Below are 17,100 nucleotides of genomic sequence, written 5' to 3'. Positions count from 1 at the left end.
GATTATCAAACTGTACGACCAAACTAAATGAAAACACAATTGGCACTTTGGGACAACTTTTGTTCATCATGTAAGTATACACACTAACGCGATATATAACTGAACGGTGGTATGTCGGCTGGTTCGCCCGATGATTGGATTAAAAACCTCCAGTGTGTACCTAGCCTTATAGAAAATGTCTAATCATTCACATCAGTCCCTGCCCAGAGTACTGATCAATACTCTCTACCGCACAAACACAAACTACAGTTAATTTTGTCAGAACTAAAATAAATCTTTATGTAACCTCCCAATTATGCTATTGGGCCTGATGATTTCACCCCTGTGAGGTACAAAACCTTTCTGCAAAGAGTTAATTATGGCATCATGTTTGAGTTAAATTGCAGATTTTGTCTGAGGGCAGAAGTTCTATAAAAATTTTATATTCCCTTTTCCTTATTTAAAATGTTTATGGATTTGTTTTGATCTAAAAATGGCAGAATGATCAGTGGTAGAAGATAAGTACAGCAGCCTCAGTAATATCCTTGCTGGAGCTCCATCCAGTATTAGTTCCAACTCCATCCCAATCAAATGATGGGAAGTCTCCGCACTGTCTGGGGTTTCCCGCAGCAAAGAAGCCACCTCCACCAATGCAGTGCTATAGAATTAAAAGAGAAATTCATATTTAATTAGTTAAACATAGACATAGAAAGGGTTTGTTATGGGAAAAAAAGAAAATCATGATAGCAAACCTTGTCCAAAAGTCAAACCCATTCCAAAATATACATGCAGATTGCATTGCATTGCTTTTATGCTTAATTTAAGCATCTCATATATTTCCCAATATGTGGAACCAATTGGCGTTAAGAAGTCCGGATAATGCGAGGGCTTAGCCTGATGTGGATGTCAGATTCTGTCAGCTTTGGCTATACATATACATTTATAGATATGTGTCCAAATCCGACCATTCTGTGCACCGTTATGGTGTCATTAGTGCAATCAGACAATTCCATACATGGTCACATGTGGTCCCTATTGGAAAGTAGTGGTGACACGCATCAGTAGATACAGGAACACTCTGCAAAGATAATAGACTTTGCTGTATACATATTTAATCATTGCTAACAGCGTTGGCTGTCTTTAAGTTGAACACAGCTCTGCCATTCATTTGTAACCAGCCGGTACTTTGATATAAAACGTTTGATACAATGTTTACAAAGCTTAATATAACATAAAAGGACTGTTTTGAATGGTTAGAGTTTTGAGCCTTTACGCTGGTCCAGCAGGACTGTATCTGACCATTGTGCAAATCCTTTCTGTGATTAAAGAACTGCATTCACGATTAAAGCGTCATGTCCATACACTGTGTTTTTTTGGTCTAAGGAAGAAGTGACGTGGAACCTGGTTGGTCCTGAATGTCCTTCATTGTTACATAAAATGTTGCACATGGGTATATGAGCTACAGCTTTTGGACACTAGTCACAGGTCCATAATTAAACTCTATGAACATTAGACGTACAAAGTAATATTTTTATAACCATATTTTACTATTTGCATTAAATATTTTTTAATATACATTTTTGATTTGGCTATAGATTTTTTATCAATTGAGTGTAGATTAATATCAGCACGGTTGGATTTTTTCTCCTAAAGATGTGGTAATTGTTCAAATTCATTTACTGTCTGTTCTCATAGACATCTGATCAGAAATTGATAGAGACTGATCATTTTCTAGTTCCCTTAAATGTGATTTGTTACCACTTTTAAAATCGTAGCACAGATTATATTTTGCTCATGCTCTGCTAAGGTTTCCATGGATTCCCAGACTGTAGTTATTTTGTTTATTTACAATTAACATAGCTGTATGTCTTTGGATAGTGGGTGGAAACTGGAGCACCTGGAGGAAATGCAATTGTGCAATAAAAGATAGATCACGGTACATGTAATATAAACATTAAAACACATAAAAATAACACATGTAATAACAATAAATGTGCTCTTATTATTATAGTTACATACTTACAAAATTAGTAAGGTTGAAATAAGACACATGGCCATCAAGTTCAACCTTTCATATTTAAGTTTAGACATAAATAAATCTAAGATAAGCAGTTTTAGAAGAAAACATAAATGAATCTAAGATAAGCAGTTTTAGAAGAAAACTGTAACTTAAGCTGGGTACACACTACACTGTTTTCGTCCAATAATCGGCTCAAACAGCCGACATACGACCGCTCGTTCAAAAGTCGGGTCAGTGTGTACAGTTACACGATGGTCGAAAGTCTGCCCAAATGGACGATTATCGCCTCAGTTGGTTGGTCGTACTGTTTAATATTTTCGTTCCAATCTCGTTTCCGCTGTGTAGTGTGTATAAACTTCCGACCGATCCACAACAGTGAGTACGAAATTACAGTCATTGCTCACGACAACATGGCTGTAAAAAGTCGCTAACGGGACATCCGCTCTTCCCTTTATCGTCCTAAACAAGGCTAGTGTGTATGCAGTCCATGGACCAAGCGATCGGACCATCGGTCGCATGTAAAATCGCTCGGCATAAAAAGTTGGTCGAAATTTCTGTGGTGTGTACCCAGCTTTAGAAACATAGCATTTGACAGCAGATAATAACCATTTGGCTCATCCAGGCTGCCCATTTTTTATCATTATACTCTATTTGAGCCTTATTTTATTCAGATTTAATAAAGGTTTACGTCTATTACATAGATGTTTAAAATCCCTTGCTTTATTAGCCTCTACCATCTATTTGGGGTGGCTTTTCCACCTGTTAACTACTCCTTCATTTAAGTATTTTTTCTTTAAATTTCCAAACCTATTATCCTCCAGTTTTACTACTTTTATTTAACAATGTTTTTGATATACAACTTGATCTAACTGAAAGCTGTCATATCCACCTCTCCCTACTCTGCTCCAAGCTATTTACATCCTTTGGTCTTTCCTGGTAAGTTTTGTGACTTAGACTATGAACCATTTTAGTTTCCAATTTTTGCACACATACACACAACTGAAGAGTCTGGTCATTTTTACTGCTCTCAGCCAGTATTGCTGCAATTAATAAAAAACAAAAACATTATTATCCCTGCAATGGGATTTCTAATATTAAAAAGACACCTAAGTACCTCTTGGAGACAGCATAATAGAAAGGCAAAGACCATTGAGGCTTAAGTAAAGCCGGCCACAATTGATATGATCTTTCCATTCGGATCAGATCACACATAAACCAAAGTCGAAGAGATCTGGCCACTTGGCTCCTGGTCCGAAGAGCCTGATCTCAGCAATGACCTCACTGAGGACTGTTAGTGAAGTCATAAGACGATAGCGTTTAGCTGAGGTCATCTTATGACTATTATTACCACCATGCACAATAAGGATCAAACTGATTATGTTTGGATTGTTACCAGACATAGGAGTTGTTTTGGCGCCACACATACTGTGTTATTTGGACTATTGACTGATATCAATGCAGATATCTCAATGTGTGTCAACAGCAAAAAATAGCTGCACCAACCTTATAATAAAACAGTAAAAGCTGAGACAAAATAACTATCAACTATACGCTTCTCAAGGTTATATTTAAACATAGGTCTATTATGCAAAATGTATTTTAGCTTATTGATGTGGTTAGTTAATATTGAGAATATTTCACTTATTTCTCTATGACTGGTAGTAACTCACATGTTCAGAATCACATCCATTATCCACTTTCATTCCAGCACATAAAGCTATTGCCGCTTTTTCATTGTTAAACACTCGGAATTGGATAAATCCAGCAGTGAATTGAGCTGCAAAAGAGAGTTTCATAGTTCAGTATCAACTATAGCTCAATATTATCTATACAATTTCATTAGAAAATATATAATAACTAGAACACAGAGAGAGTTGTTTACATAAAGGTGCATGAAACAAATAGGAAAATCAGGCATTAACTTTTAACTGTTTAGTACAAGACAGACAACAAAAACATATGATTGGTTGCTATGGTCAGTAGACATTAAAACATATTTGGACCACTAAACAATTTAATATATAACCCTTAGAGAAATTTATTTGCTTCTCCTCTTTTACTTTTTCATTCACTTCTCAATAGCCCGTGTTGCGAAGTTGGCCATGACTTAAGGGTATTATGAGTGTGCTGATATTGCAGCAGATCCTGGCATATTGCTGTTGTCAGTGTTGACTGTGCACTGCCATCTGACATCTGTAGTGTATCCTAACAGAGCTCCACCACCACTTAGGAGCAGACTCCTTTTGCCACTCTCTAGGCTTGGCAGAATGCAGACTAAAGAATTTGTGAGCACAGCAGGTGCGTGAACATCAGTTGATTTATTCCAAGCTCGGTCCTCCAGAAGAGACGTTTCAATGTATCAAAAGCTTGTTGTGCCTCCACCTCCTCTACTACCCACCTGGACCTTTATATTAATGTCTCTTTATCTCCTATTCATGTGCAGGATCCTCTACCACATGTCCACTCTCTGACTTCTTTGTTTTGTCCCTGTCACGTCTTATGTTAAAATTGTTTCTGTATTCTACATGTACATGTTAATATGTTTACTGTTTTCATGTATGTCATATCTGTATGATGATAAAGAATATGAATAATTACAAACAAAATCCTCACTGAATATAGTGGTTGAAGTGAAGACAAGTGTATATTGTTACTTGATAAATTAAAGATCTGTCAGAGATTTAAATTATATTATATGTGACAAAGGAAGCGATTTTCCCCAGGCATCTAAAAGAGGAATTAGATATTCTACTGATAGTCTGCAAATCAAGGCTGCAGATATGACACACTTATGCAGCAGTGTTCCTAGTTCAAAGATAAACAGGTGGAGGACATAGGTATGACAAAATAATAGTATAGAGTGTGATTTAACTTACATGTTCTGAGATGTTTAAAAGTGTCTTTACACAATTAACAGATAATGGCCGGTGTCTAGACAGAAGGACTGGGTCTAGTAAGCATTAGGTCGCCTGGTGTCATCCTAATAGAAATTATGCTGTTTATCTGTGATATCAACAATAAAAGCACCGTTGATTCAGCAAGAAGTTGGTTGTGTGTGCATCACAAGGGTATCCGTGCCTCATATTTTATTGCAGTTTATTGCACATGATACAACCTTTATTTTGCTAATATTTTTGGAAACAGTAGGAAGTAACAATGAACTATACATAATATAATATTATAAAGTATGATTTAATTTTTTGTATTTATTTATATTTAAATAGATTTTAAAGAGCCCCAAATTAGAATACTTTCCTGGTTTTCTTAGTTGTGTGTGTACACATCATTTAAGGACAGGACATAGAAATGGAACTGGAGAAGCTCTCTGCTGTGCTCGACTGGCCAGTCCCCAGAGGAACCAAGGCAATCCAATGTTTTCTGGGTTTTAGTAACTACTAATGATATATTATTCGTAATTTCCAAAGAGTTGTACCCTGTAACCACCTTGAGTAAACAGGGGACACTGTTAGGAACCCCAACAGCCCGTAACACAAAACCCGGAGTCTGCTCAGAAGTCTGGTTTTCGCTGGAGCCCCTAGTGGTGGGGACAGGCTTGGCCGCAGACAACTGAGGGTCGTGAATTGTGCACTGACTGAGGGGAACCCAGCGATAGAGGGTAAGAGCAAAACAGAGTGAGGTCCAGAAAAAGGGTTGAGGCCGGTAGCAGGCAGAATATCCAGAACACAAAACCAGGGTCAGAGGGCACAGGCAAATCAGCAGCGTAGGAGTCCAGGCAAGGGTCAATGGGCACAGGCAAGCAAACGTGGTCAGAAAACAAAGCAAGGGTCGGCAACAGTAGTTCAAAATCCAAGAAGGTACACAGAGAGCAAGGGTACACAGCAGGCTTAGTGTGACTAGCAGGAACTATAACCGGCAGGGAGGGCTTGTCCCTTCCTGCCTTATAAACAGGTGTCCACCAATGAAATTGCTCCTAACCCTGTAATCTAGCCCAGCTGGGCTGTAAACCCCCTGATGTGCGCACGCGCCCGGCTGCCTTAGATGCCGGGACGCGGCGCTGAGGGCAATGAGCGTCCCAACCGTTGCCTAGGCGACGGCCGGGAGCTAGAGGAAATGACGTCCCGGTCGTCATGACGACGGCCGGGACGCTGCCCAGTACCCGGAAGTGAGTCGCGGCGGTGGTCAGAGCCGCCGCGACTCGTAATAGACACATTTCATGTGTAATTAACTTACATTTCAGAGTCCTTTCTCAAAGAGATACAAATGAATATAACTTTATCAAGTTTGAGGGTATTGCAAGCTTCTACCTTTGACATTTTTTTAGTAATAAAACTTAGGATAATTACTTTTCAATTAATTGATGCTAATTTAGTGCATAGTCATATAGAGTGTAACCAAAGGTTGAACTTATAATAATTACTGAAGGTATAAAATATTTCAATCTTTCTGTGATCGCAAAATGACGTGTCCCAGGAAGCTAACTCTCAACTGGTTGTCACACCACTTTAATGTTCCTCAAGCGTGCTGGCAAAAATTAGGAAAATTAGCATGTCATCCAAGTAGTTGAGGACTAATGTCTCCAGTAGGTTCCTACAGAGGGACTACACATATGTTTGGAAGTCGACTGGCATGACCCAGTATTCATAGTGTCCATCCTATGTGTTGAAAGCCATCTTTTGCTTATCCCCATTCTAGACATAGATCAAGTTATAGGCCTCTTGCAGGTCCAGCTTGGTGAAGACTGTGGCCTGATCAAAGAGGTCAGAGGTCAGTGGGAGAGGATTGCTAGTGATTTCATTGAACCCCTAGGATACAGGGTCTTAGTAAACCATTTTTCTTCCACACGGAAAAAGCCCTGCACTGGCCAGAGACCTGGGAACTCTTGTTCAAAGTTCTTCTGTATTTAGGTGTCATGACCCTTGCTCAGGTTCACATAGTGGATGTTTTCTGCCCCTTGATGGCAATGTGCCCGGTAAGAGGTTCATTGGGCAGTCCCATTCTTTGTGGGTTGGTAGTGTTTCTTTCTGTTTTTTGCTAAAGACCCTGCTAAAACCTTTGGACTCCCCAAACAGCCTTTCTGGTCTGGACAATCTTCGCTCTTTGGATAGTAGCACATACCATTGTCGTTTTTGCTGATTGTAGGAAATTGATCACTGTGTTGTGTATATAGAACCAGAGGTAACACAGGATAATTATGCACTTTGGGGTGTGGATAGTGCTGCATGAGATCATATCCCAGTGACTGCTATCAACACACATTACCATAGCTTTGTAATTTTATGATGCTGGTCTTATGTGTCATCCTTCCATGGCTTATATAGCCATTGGCCTGATGTTTAGAACCAAGGATAGTTTCATATTGCAGATCAAATCCAAATTTATGAAATTTTCCATGGCTCTGGAATCCAAGAAGGCCTTGATGTCTATTCTGAAGGACCTCCAGGAGAGGGGTTGATGGAGAGCTTAAGTTACAGAAAGGAACAGGAAAAAACGATTGCCCCAATGCTCATTGGACTTGCTTCTTGATCTGGTTAGAAAAACCATCCTCCGATGGCTCAGATCTTTCTAATTCTCTACACTCTTTATTCAGCAGCCACAATAACTACTTTTCCATCTCTGGGGATGAGTTTTCTCACCTTGAGCAAAGAAAATGTCCCTAGTTGCATAGTCTCTTCTAAGCCCTAAGCTGGAATGGAACAGATCATTGGTGGCTGGTGAACTAATGCAAGATGGTAAGTAGCCATCTCTTTCCTTTGAAGCTGACACTCCTGAATGCTTGTGTTGAGCCAAATGCATATGTAATGGGCCCCTAGGAGGTAGAAAGTACCCAGTAAGTGAGCTTTTCTTTAAAGGAATCTGCCAGCCCTCTCTGAAAAGTGATGAATAGGGAATCATAGGTCTATCTGTTTTTTGCTGCATATTGTGAGACTGAGCAACCACATTTGTAAATCCGGGCCAGTCTTGAGGAGGCATTGTCAGTGCGACCTGAAGAATCATCATCATCATCACCATTTATTTATATAGCGCCACTGATTCCGCAGCGCTGTACAGAGAACTCAATTCACATCAGTCCCTGCCCCATTGGAACTTACAGTCTAAATTCCCTAACAAACACACACACAGACAGAGAGAGAGAAAGAGAGAGAGAGAGAGACTAGGGTCAATTTTTGATAGCACCCAATTAACCTACCAGTATTTTTTTGGAGTGTGGGAAGAAACCGGAGCACCCAGAGGAAACCCACGCAAACACAGGGAGAACACACAAACTCCACACAGATAAGGCCATGGCTGGGAATTGAACTCATGACCCCAGTGCTGTGGCCAAAAAATCCTTGCTTTTACTCATTAACAGATCATTCTTTTTGTGTAGTGGTATGGCCCAGGCTACAGAAACAGAAGAAAAAGAGCAACAAAAATCATCTCATATTTATACACATTTCAGTCATTGCAATCATTGTATAATTGTATAAAAAAAATCAAAAACTATAATTTGAACAAGACGCTAGATACCTAGTCCTATAGGTTCACAGGTCACACGGGAAACAGATAATAATCCCTTTCATTAAACAAAGTGCACACTCTTAGTAAAATACAACAGTGCTCCCCAAGGAGAAGCATTTTTCCCCACCAAAATTAACACGTGTCAGACAATCACCAGTGTAAGTAAATTCCCGAACAAAGTCCCCAGCAGGTTACCTCCCCAGCATAGAGTCCTAGCAGGCACAAAGCCCCGGCAATAACAGTCCACAGAATATAGACCAAGTGGGCCTGAGGTAGGTCTGTGTACATTGAGGATCTTGGCTGCTCAGTCAACTCTCCACCAGCTTGTTGGCACCCTGGGAATTAGTCTCCTTGCTGATGCAGGCTCACTAATTCCCCAGAATATACGCGTTTCTCCTGATGGAGTGGTGACAGACTCAGTCCTAGAAGTACACTCCCTAGTCGGCTCGGTACTCTCCCACCTGTTCGGATTCCAAAACGAGGTAAAACGTCATTGTGACATCGTCAGATCTCGGATCTCAAATCTTTTTTTTAGAATGAATAAATAGCCGCCTCTACAGACATCCTGCGCCATTTGAGAGAGGGAGAGAGAAGGGTTAGGTGACGGTCGCAGTAATTGGAGCAGTAATTGGAGGAGTAATTAGAGCAGGAAGAGAGTAGTAGGAGGCATTTTTCCTAATTTACACTACAAGTGTTTGGGCTGTCAGATATTCCCCTCTTGTAGAAAAGCTATTTTTTGGTTCTGAAATTATTATATACCAGCACTATATCCTTCTGAATTTGCACTACAAGTGTTTGGGGTGTGACATATTCCCCTGCCAAAAAAAAATCTATTTTCTGGTGCTGAAATTATTATATACCAGCACTATATATTTCTGAATTTGCACTACAAGTGCTTGGGGTGTCAGATATTCCCCTCTTTGAAAAAAGCTATTTTCTGGTGCTGAAATTCTAATATACCAGCACTCTATATTTCTGAATTTGCACTACAAGTGTTTTGGGTCTCATTAAAATGGATTCACAGCAGTCCACATATGAGCAGGATCAGCAAGCAGCTGTTGGCACCAGCCCTGATGGTAGTCTTCCCTGGACGTCATCTGGTAAAGCCTATGTAAAAGTACATAATCTTTTTAAGTCAGGAAAAAAAACACACCAAAAAAACCTTTTATCGTGTTGAAGAGAAAAAGAGCTGTAACTGATGAAAAGTTAACTGCCAAGAAAAAAAAATTGCCAACATGCCATTCTACACACGCAGTTGCAAAGAAAGAATGAGGCCTTCACCTTTCTCTATTAGTGCGATATCTAAAAATGTTACTGAGCCTTCTTCTTGTAAGGTCACTCGTGACCAAGCAAGACCAAGTAATTTGGAGTCCAAAAGTGGTGCACAACTACTGTTACGTGTGAAAGCCGAGCTGCAAGAAAACAGTAAGGCATTAGAGGAAAATGTACGCTCAGAATCAGAAATGACACCAATCCCTGAGGTATGTGTAATCGTGACCATTCTGATAGTGTACCCATAAAGAAGGGCCCTTTCAGCATTTCTGCTGATGTGTGCCTGAACAGCCCGAGTGTAGGCGGTGATACACCAATTGAGGATGACACTTTGGAATTAGAAGAGGATGAGGGGGAGATTTGTGTAGCCGACGAGGGCGCTAATGAGGATGTTGATGAGGATGAGGTTGTTTGTGTAAGTCCTGCACCAGTGGCAGCAGTGTGCCACCAGTGGCAACAGTTCTGGCACGTGAGGTTCTGGCACCAAATTGCACTTTCCAAAGACAAGCAGGGATGACGCAGGTGGCAGACCACAACAGTTTGATATCTGGGCTGGTTTGAAAGATTTGACAAAAAAATGTGTGACCTTGCCCCTAACTCCAACCAATTCTACTATTAACATGCAAAGGATGGTGGAGGATTATTTTCAAGAGTTAATTGATATGGAAATGTCAGACAGTCCCTTTCTATAATGGGAAGAAAAACAAGCCATTTTGAAACCCATGTACAAACTTGCTTTGCAATACCTAAGCTGCCCACCCTCCAGTATGTACTCAGAAAGATTATTCAGCACAGCGGGGAACCTTGTCAGTGATCGACGTAGGAGATCACTGACAAGGTTCTGACACTGACAAATGTGGAAAAGATGATGTTCATCAAAATGAACTACATCTTCCACGAGGAAGACCTTTACCGGCAAATACCTCCAAGTACTGACACTTCTGTAATGGCGGATTCCAGCGGAGATTAATTAATAGTCTGTGACGATGATGTACACACTGATGAGGGTGCAGATGATGCTGAAGATGATGATGACAACATCTTTTTAAAACTTTCACTATAAGTGTAGGATGCAATCTACCCCCAAAGAGAAAAGGGACTTGGGGCATTTCTATTTAACGTACAGTCTTTGCAGGCTGGTGTTTTGTCAATTTCACTATAAGTGTAAGGTGTAATCTAGACCCAAACAGAAAATCTGCTTTGGGCATTTCTATTTATGATACAGTCTTTGCAGGCTGCTTCTTTCTCTATTTAACTATAAATGTAGGGTGTAAAATACAGACAGACACCCAACTGCCTTTTTTGCTATGAATGTCAATAGCTCTTTTTAGAGCGTTGCCTGCCAACCTGGATTAGTGTGTGTAGCTGTAAAATTAAGGAGGGCCTAGCAGGGATTAAACATAATTTGCACTAATAAGGTTTGCCAATAATCTACACCCAAACAGAAAATCTGCTTTCTGCATTTCTATTGATCGTACAGTCTTTGCAGGCTGCTTGCTTTGCTATTTCAATTTTAATCTATGAGAATAATCTAGACCCAAACAGAAAAGCTGCTTTGGGCATTTCTATTTTATTGTACAGTCTTTACAGGCTGTTTCTTTTTCTATTTCAATTTTAATGTATTGGAATAATCTAGCACCAAACATAAAATCTGCATTGGCCACTTCGATTGATCGTCCAGTCTTTGCAGGGTGATTTTTTTTCAATTTAACTATAAGTGTAGGGTGTAAAATACAGATAGACACCCAACTGCCTTTTTTGCTATGGGTTTAGTGCGTTGTCTGGCACCCTGGATTGGTGTGTGTCTGATAAAAGCACACATCCCGGGGGGGTCAGCGCTCGTTGACATTTATTAGCTGTAGAATTACCTCACGGTAGAGCACTAAATTATGTTATTTTAGCCCAAAAAATTTGAATTTTTTAATAAATTGCAAAACAAAACAAAACCAAAACCAAAACATGCAAGGGCGGTTTTTCCAAAACCAAAACCAAAACACGAAGGTAATCCAGATCCAAAACCAAAACACGGAGGTCAGTGAGGATCTCTATTACTAACTTACCTTGCATTTAAGCTTTTAATTAATTTTAAATCTTTTAAAACTGTGCAACAGATTCATTGTAAGGGTCATAAACAAATGCAAAACTGAAGTCCAGCAGAGCATATCCTGTTTTAGGACAACATGTCCCTCTAAATAAAATGCTTATATAGGTAGTTTCATTTTTCTAAAATTTTAGCATCCTGCATTTCAATGTGAAAAACTTACGTCTTACATTCGGTGAGTAATAATTTGCTGTCTTCGCTGCATTTCCAAAATCATACACAACTGGTATTGCAGGGCCATTGTTTGTTTGGCAGCTGCCAATACTATGTATAACGGGGTATGTCTGAAAAAACATAATGATGGTAGAGTTTTACATTTTGTTGATATCACCTGCCTCATTATTACAATTTGTCACTAAAATATTTTATGGATGGACTGAATTTATATTTTAAGTTCAGTTGAAGCTTAAATCCCTTTACAAAGCCTAAAACATATCTCTAGGCTGTAAGCTCTCACAAGCAGGGTCCTATCTCCCATTGGTCTCATGTCTGCACCCTGTGTGGCGACCTTTTATGTACTTGTTCTGTTTTTATGTATGATTTCAGGGGCAATCGTAGGATTTCTAGAGAAGAGTTTCCATTCAGAGAGTGTATGAAAGGCGTGTGGCTATCACTTGAGACAGTACTAGGCTGCTCTAAATATTTTCCCATCCCCTTTAAATACACAGGCAATGGTAGCCAACTGTCCTGAATCTGTTGGGGCAGGCCCAATTTTATATGACTGTCCCGCTCAGTCAGGACTTTGTTCCTACTGGAAGGATAGTTGTGATGGATATCCTGCTTCACACTATGCTGCTTATTAAGGACAAGCTGCGTGTATCTAACTGTAGTGCATTTTACTTGCTCTTAATGCGCAGTACAGTGTAAAGCGGGACATACATCTTAGCTATTGTTACAGATGGGACAAAGTCCTTACTGAGTGGGACAGTCACATATAATTGAGATGCCCCAACAGAATCAGGACAGTTGGCAGACAATGCTGCGCTCTCCTTCCTGTTCTTGTAGTTTTCACTACCTGCAGCTGCTGGTCTCTTAAGCTCAATTGCTGCTTGTCTGGATTCCTGGAATGTTGGAGCCCTGTTTGGTAAAAGTGAGATACATAAAATATAGAAAGTCTAGCAATGAGTGAGCCCATTTAGGCCTCCGTTCTCCAACCAACCCAGAAGTTATATCAATAGCATTTATATTTAATAATTAGGCCTCCCTTCCTGAAACCAGCCCAACATTAAATTAACAATATTCATATTTAATAAATAGACCAATCTCCACCCAAACAGACCCAATATTAAATATTTAGTGTTTTCATTTAATGATTAAACCTATTTCCCCCAAAATTGCCACAATATTAAATAATTGGTATTCACAAATAATAAATAGTGCTCCTTCTACCTAAACATTAAAATAATAAGCCCCAAACCACCATAACATTAATTAAATAATACCATCACATCACCTAAAATTAGTCATTACTATGAACATACCAATAAATTAAATAGTCCTCACCCCACCAATAAATTAATATTTCCCACCCACTATTAAAATATTACTACCTATCATTACTTTAACATTAAATGGTTAGAAACATAGGAAATAACAGTTACAGTTAGTCACGAGCAGAAGGTACTTTAATGTTATAGGAGAAATTGCATAAATGTTGTGTAATTACAGTAAACATATAACATTTTTATCAAAAGGTATTGCACTTTATTTGGGGTAACACCACATAGCATACATGATAATTCAAATGTCTATAAAAGGAATACTTGTACTTTGACTATGTGTTGCTGAAAATAAGAGTTACTATTTAATTGCGTCTTACAGCAACAATCGGATAGCACCAGTATTCTCCAAGTACCAGAGGAGCAATGATGGCATAATGACCAAAGTGGTTAAAGCTCGTGTCAGTTGGGGAGTATAATTATATCAATCATCTCTTACACTGACCATCATTTACTACTACTATCCCCTTCAAAGTCTGGATACATAGGATATTTTATCTGTGGACATTGTTGCTGCTCAACAAACGGATTATTTCCTGCTATAATTTAAGCTCTGTACTTGGATTAATCTATGTTGGATATCGGCATTTGAATCCAGTGGATTTCTTTTACCGTTTAGTCCAATAACCATTGATCCATTATCGGATTCTTTGCCGCTCTAATTTAAGCTGTGATTTGGATTGATCAGTTGTGGTCATTGGCGTCTTTAATACTGTGGAGTTCTTTCTACCATTTCAGATAATTAATTCTCTATCATCTTACATGGACTATAGCCGCTCAATAATGAGGGTTGTAATTTTCTTTATTTCCTTCTTGTCTGTGTTTATTTTAACTTGCATTGATTTCTTGCTTTAATTTATAGATATGGTTTTAAATTATGTAATTTATTAGGGAATGTGCAATAATAGTTTTATTCTTCTGCCTTCCAATTGAAGTTGCTATCTACTATTATGGATTTTCATTAATGTAATAAATGATTGTAAATTGCTGTATGTCACTGATCCTATTACTGGAGGGACATAGTTTATTGTATTGGCACCATATAGTGATCCCATAACCATATAGGTAGGAGATTGCCATGAGCAACTGTATAACTATTAATTTATAACCAAACACCCTTTAAGTAATATACCCTAATATATTTTATTAACTAACCCATTTAACTTAGGTAAAATGCATTCCTAAACAGTAAAGATTCACTTTTCATCAAGGTGAAAATGTATTTCGAACAGTGAGTTGATCATTGTCATCAACAGATGTCAATCATGCTGAAACAAAAGAGTCAATGAGCACATAACTATCCTTACTCACTGTTTACGAGGGTCCTGAAGCAGTGAGATTGCCCAGGGGCAGAGGGGCAGCACTTATTGATGGTAAATTACCAGTGTTTTTAGTGCGGTGCATGCTGAGAGGAGAGTAGGAGAAACAGATCTGCACTATGACATGCTATCCGCCCAGTGAAAGAGGCGGGCGGGATGCATACCACAGACGGAGGGCGGAACTGATCGGAACTGATCTGTAGATCCGTGGCTGGACCATTCTGACAGCGAGTCCTGGCTGGAGGGGACGGGGTGTTTCTGGGCAACTAGAAACCCCCTTGTGTGCGCGCCTGGATTTGCATGATGTGCTATACTGACTGTCCAGCACTGCAGAGTTTTCTGAAGCCATACAAATAAACAATGCTGTTAATCTGAAGCCTTATTTTCATATGTTAATACTTATTACAATAAAGAAGGTGGAGCCTAAATATAAATGATAACTCTTATCTGTAATTTTAGCTACATGACAAGATGAGTCTGCACACAAGACTCACAGGGAAAAAAGAGTTTGTATTTGGTAGTCTGAATCATGAGGATTGGTCCAAATATTAGATTTGTGACAAACATTTCAAATTCTACCAAATTATGAATTTAGTACATCCGAAAAATTTATCTTGCTCTATTATTATATATTTTTTTAAATACTGTCAAGGGAAATAAGTTTATTTGTTAAATGTTTGTGCTGTTAATTTAATGTTGGGGGAGTCACAAGCCATTATACCACATTGTAAATGAAAGTTACATTTTTTATAATTCAATACACTACCTTAAATATTGCGCAATTTGTTCTTTCAGCTATGTAAAAAAACGAGTGGGTCACTTGTTATTTATTCTTTTCTAAATACATATACCCAACTCTGTGCTAGAGACTTGATGATGTAAGAACATTCCAAACATGTGAAACATATTGTCACAAACACGCTCCCAGCTTCCGTGCCTTTGGGTGTTTACTGTATGAGGTTACACACGATTCCAGCACTCACTCTCTCTACCTATCACACAGGTTATAGACCTGCTGAATCGCTCCATAACAGCGTTCTCACCCCCCCACACACTTCAGGTTTGCCACCACCTATTAAATATGGGCAATAGGGCCCCGATATACTGTCCCACACTGGCACACAAGGCTTCTGCCTACCCACAGGTTAGCAAAGCCCACACCAGCAATCAAAGGGTTAACTTGTCACAACTCCAGACTGTTACACAAATATAAATGCAAGCACACACTAGGCTTGTTAGTCAAATGTATTAACTTGGTTGAGTTATATTCTTCTTAACAGGGTAATGGATTTATTAGAGTATCAAGGACGCCACTTATTAAATTTATAGATTTAAAATACAATGGTACAGGGCATTCAGATATAAAAAAACAATTAATAAACAGTTGACATAACATACACAAGCAAAACAGTTTAAAATAAAAGGGATTAAATTTCAGAGTATAATTTACATGAGTTGTATTATCTGTGCTATGGAAAATTGGCGAGGAAAATGGACAACTTATCAATGTGGAATGGTTTTCCCAAAAGACTGACAATTTGTTGTAACTGATCTCAGCTTTATAAAGACACTTCAACACCTGTCCCCCTCCAGGGGCTGTGGTCTGTGACACTGATTTACTACCCAATTCTACTATGTGACCTAACTTTTCTACAGCCTCATTTTTATTATTAATAGATCCCCTATGAATTTACCCATCTATTGATTCCAAACAGGCCTAGGTACATGGTATCAGTTGAGCTTATACTCATTTCCTCAACTTCTCTGTGTGGCAGAATTCTTAATTTGACATATGAGTTTGTAGCAGGAGGGGGTGGTCAATGGTATCAAAGGCCGCAGAGAGGTAGAGTAGGATGAGTAGGGAGAAGTGACCCTTGGATTTGGCTAGTAGGAGGTCATTGGTAACTTTGGCAAGGGCAGTTTCGGTGGAGTGGAGGGGGCGGAAGCCTGATTGGAGAGGGTCAAGGAGGGAGTAGACCGAGAGGTGTCTGGTGAGGCGGTTGTAGACAATCCTCTCAAGTAATTTGGAAGCATAGGGGAGAAGAGAGATAGGGCGATAGTTAGCAGGAGAGGTAGGGTCAAGATTAGGTTTCTTGAGGATGGGAGAGATAAGAGCGTGTTTAAAAGAAGAGGGGGCCACGCCAGAGGAGAGTGAGAGGTTGAAGAGGTGAGTGAGGTAAGAGCAGGCCCTGGAGGAGAGAGAGCGAAGGAGGCGAGAGGGGATAAGATCGAGAGGACAGGTGGAGGGTGGAGAGGATAGAATAAGTAAGCGAACTTCATCACCCGAGGTGGGGCAGAAGGAGCACCAGAGTTGGTTGTGGGGGGAGGTGAAGGGAAAAGGGGGGAAAGAGAGGGAAGGGAGGAGGAGATGTTAAGTCTGATGGCCTCAATTTTAGAAGAGAAAAAGGTGGCGAAGTCAGAGGCAGAAAGGGAAGGTGGGATGGAGGGGAG

General features: G+C 39.5%; 1 protein-coding gene across 4 annotated transcripts in view; it reads right to left on the bottom strand.

Moving 5' to 3' along the window:
• Nucleotides 1-351: 351 nt before the first annotated feature.
• The window catches only part of LOC142098105 (intelectin-1-like), a 65,962-nt gene continuing 49,213 nt past the window's right edge, over nucleotides 352-17,100 (bottom strand). For all 4 annotated transcript variants that reach the window (XM_075180592.1, XM_075180591.1, XM_075180590.1 and 1 more), the window contains 3 exons: nucleotides 11,995-12,115; nucleotides 3,670-3,776; nucleotides 352-637 (listed from right to left, as the gene is read on the bottom strand). In XM_075180592.1, coding sequence (XP_075036693.1) covers nucleotides 485-637; nucleotides 3,670-3,776; nucleotides 11,995-12,115 — 381 coding nt within the window. In that variant the 3' untranslated portion in view covers nucleotides 352-484. The remainder of the gene's footprint in view (nucleotides 638-3,669; nucleotides 3,777-11,994; nucleotides 12,116-17,100) is intronic.

The sequence above is a fragment of the Mixophyes fleayi genome, chromosome 7 (genome assembly GCF_038048845.1).
Source record: "Mixophyes fleayi isolate aMixFle1 chromosome 7, aMixFle1.hap1, whole genome shotgun sequence".
Lineage (NCBI taxonomy): Eukaryota > Metazoa > Chordata > Amphibia > Anura > Limnodynastidae > Mixophyes > Mixophyes fleayi.
This window is presented reverse-complemented; position numbering and strand designations above follow the sequence as displayed.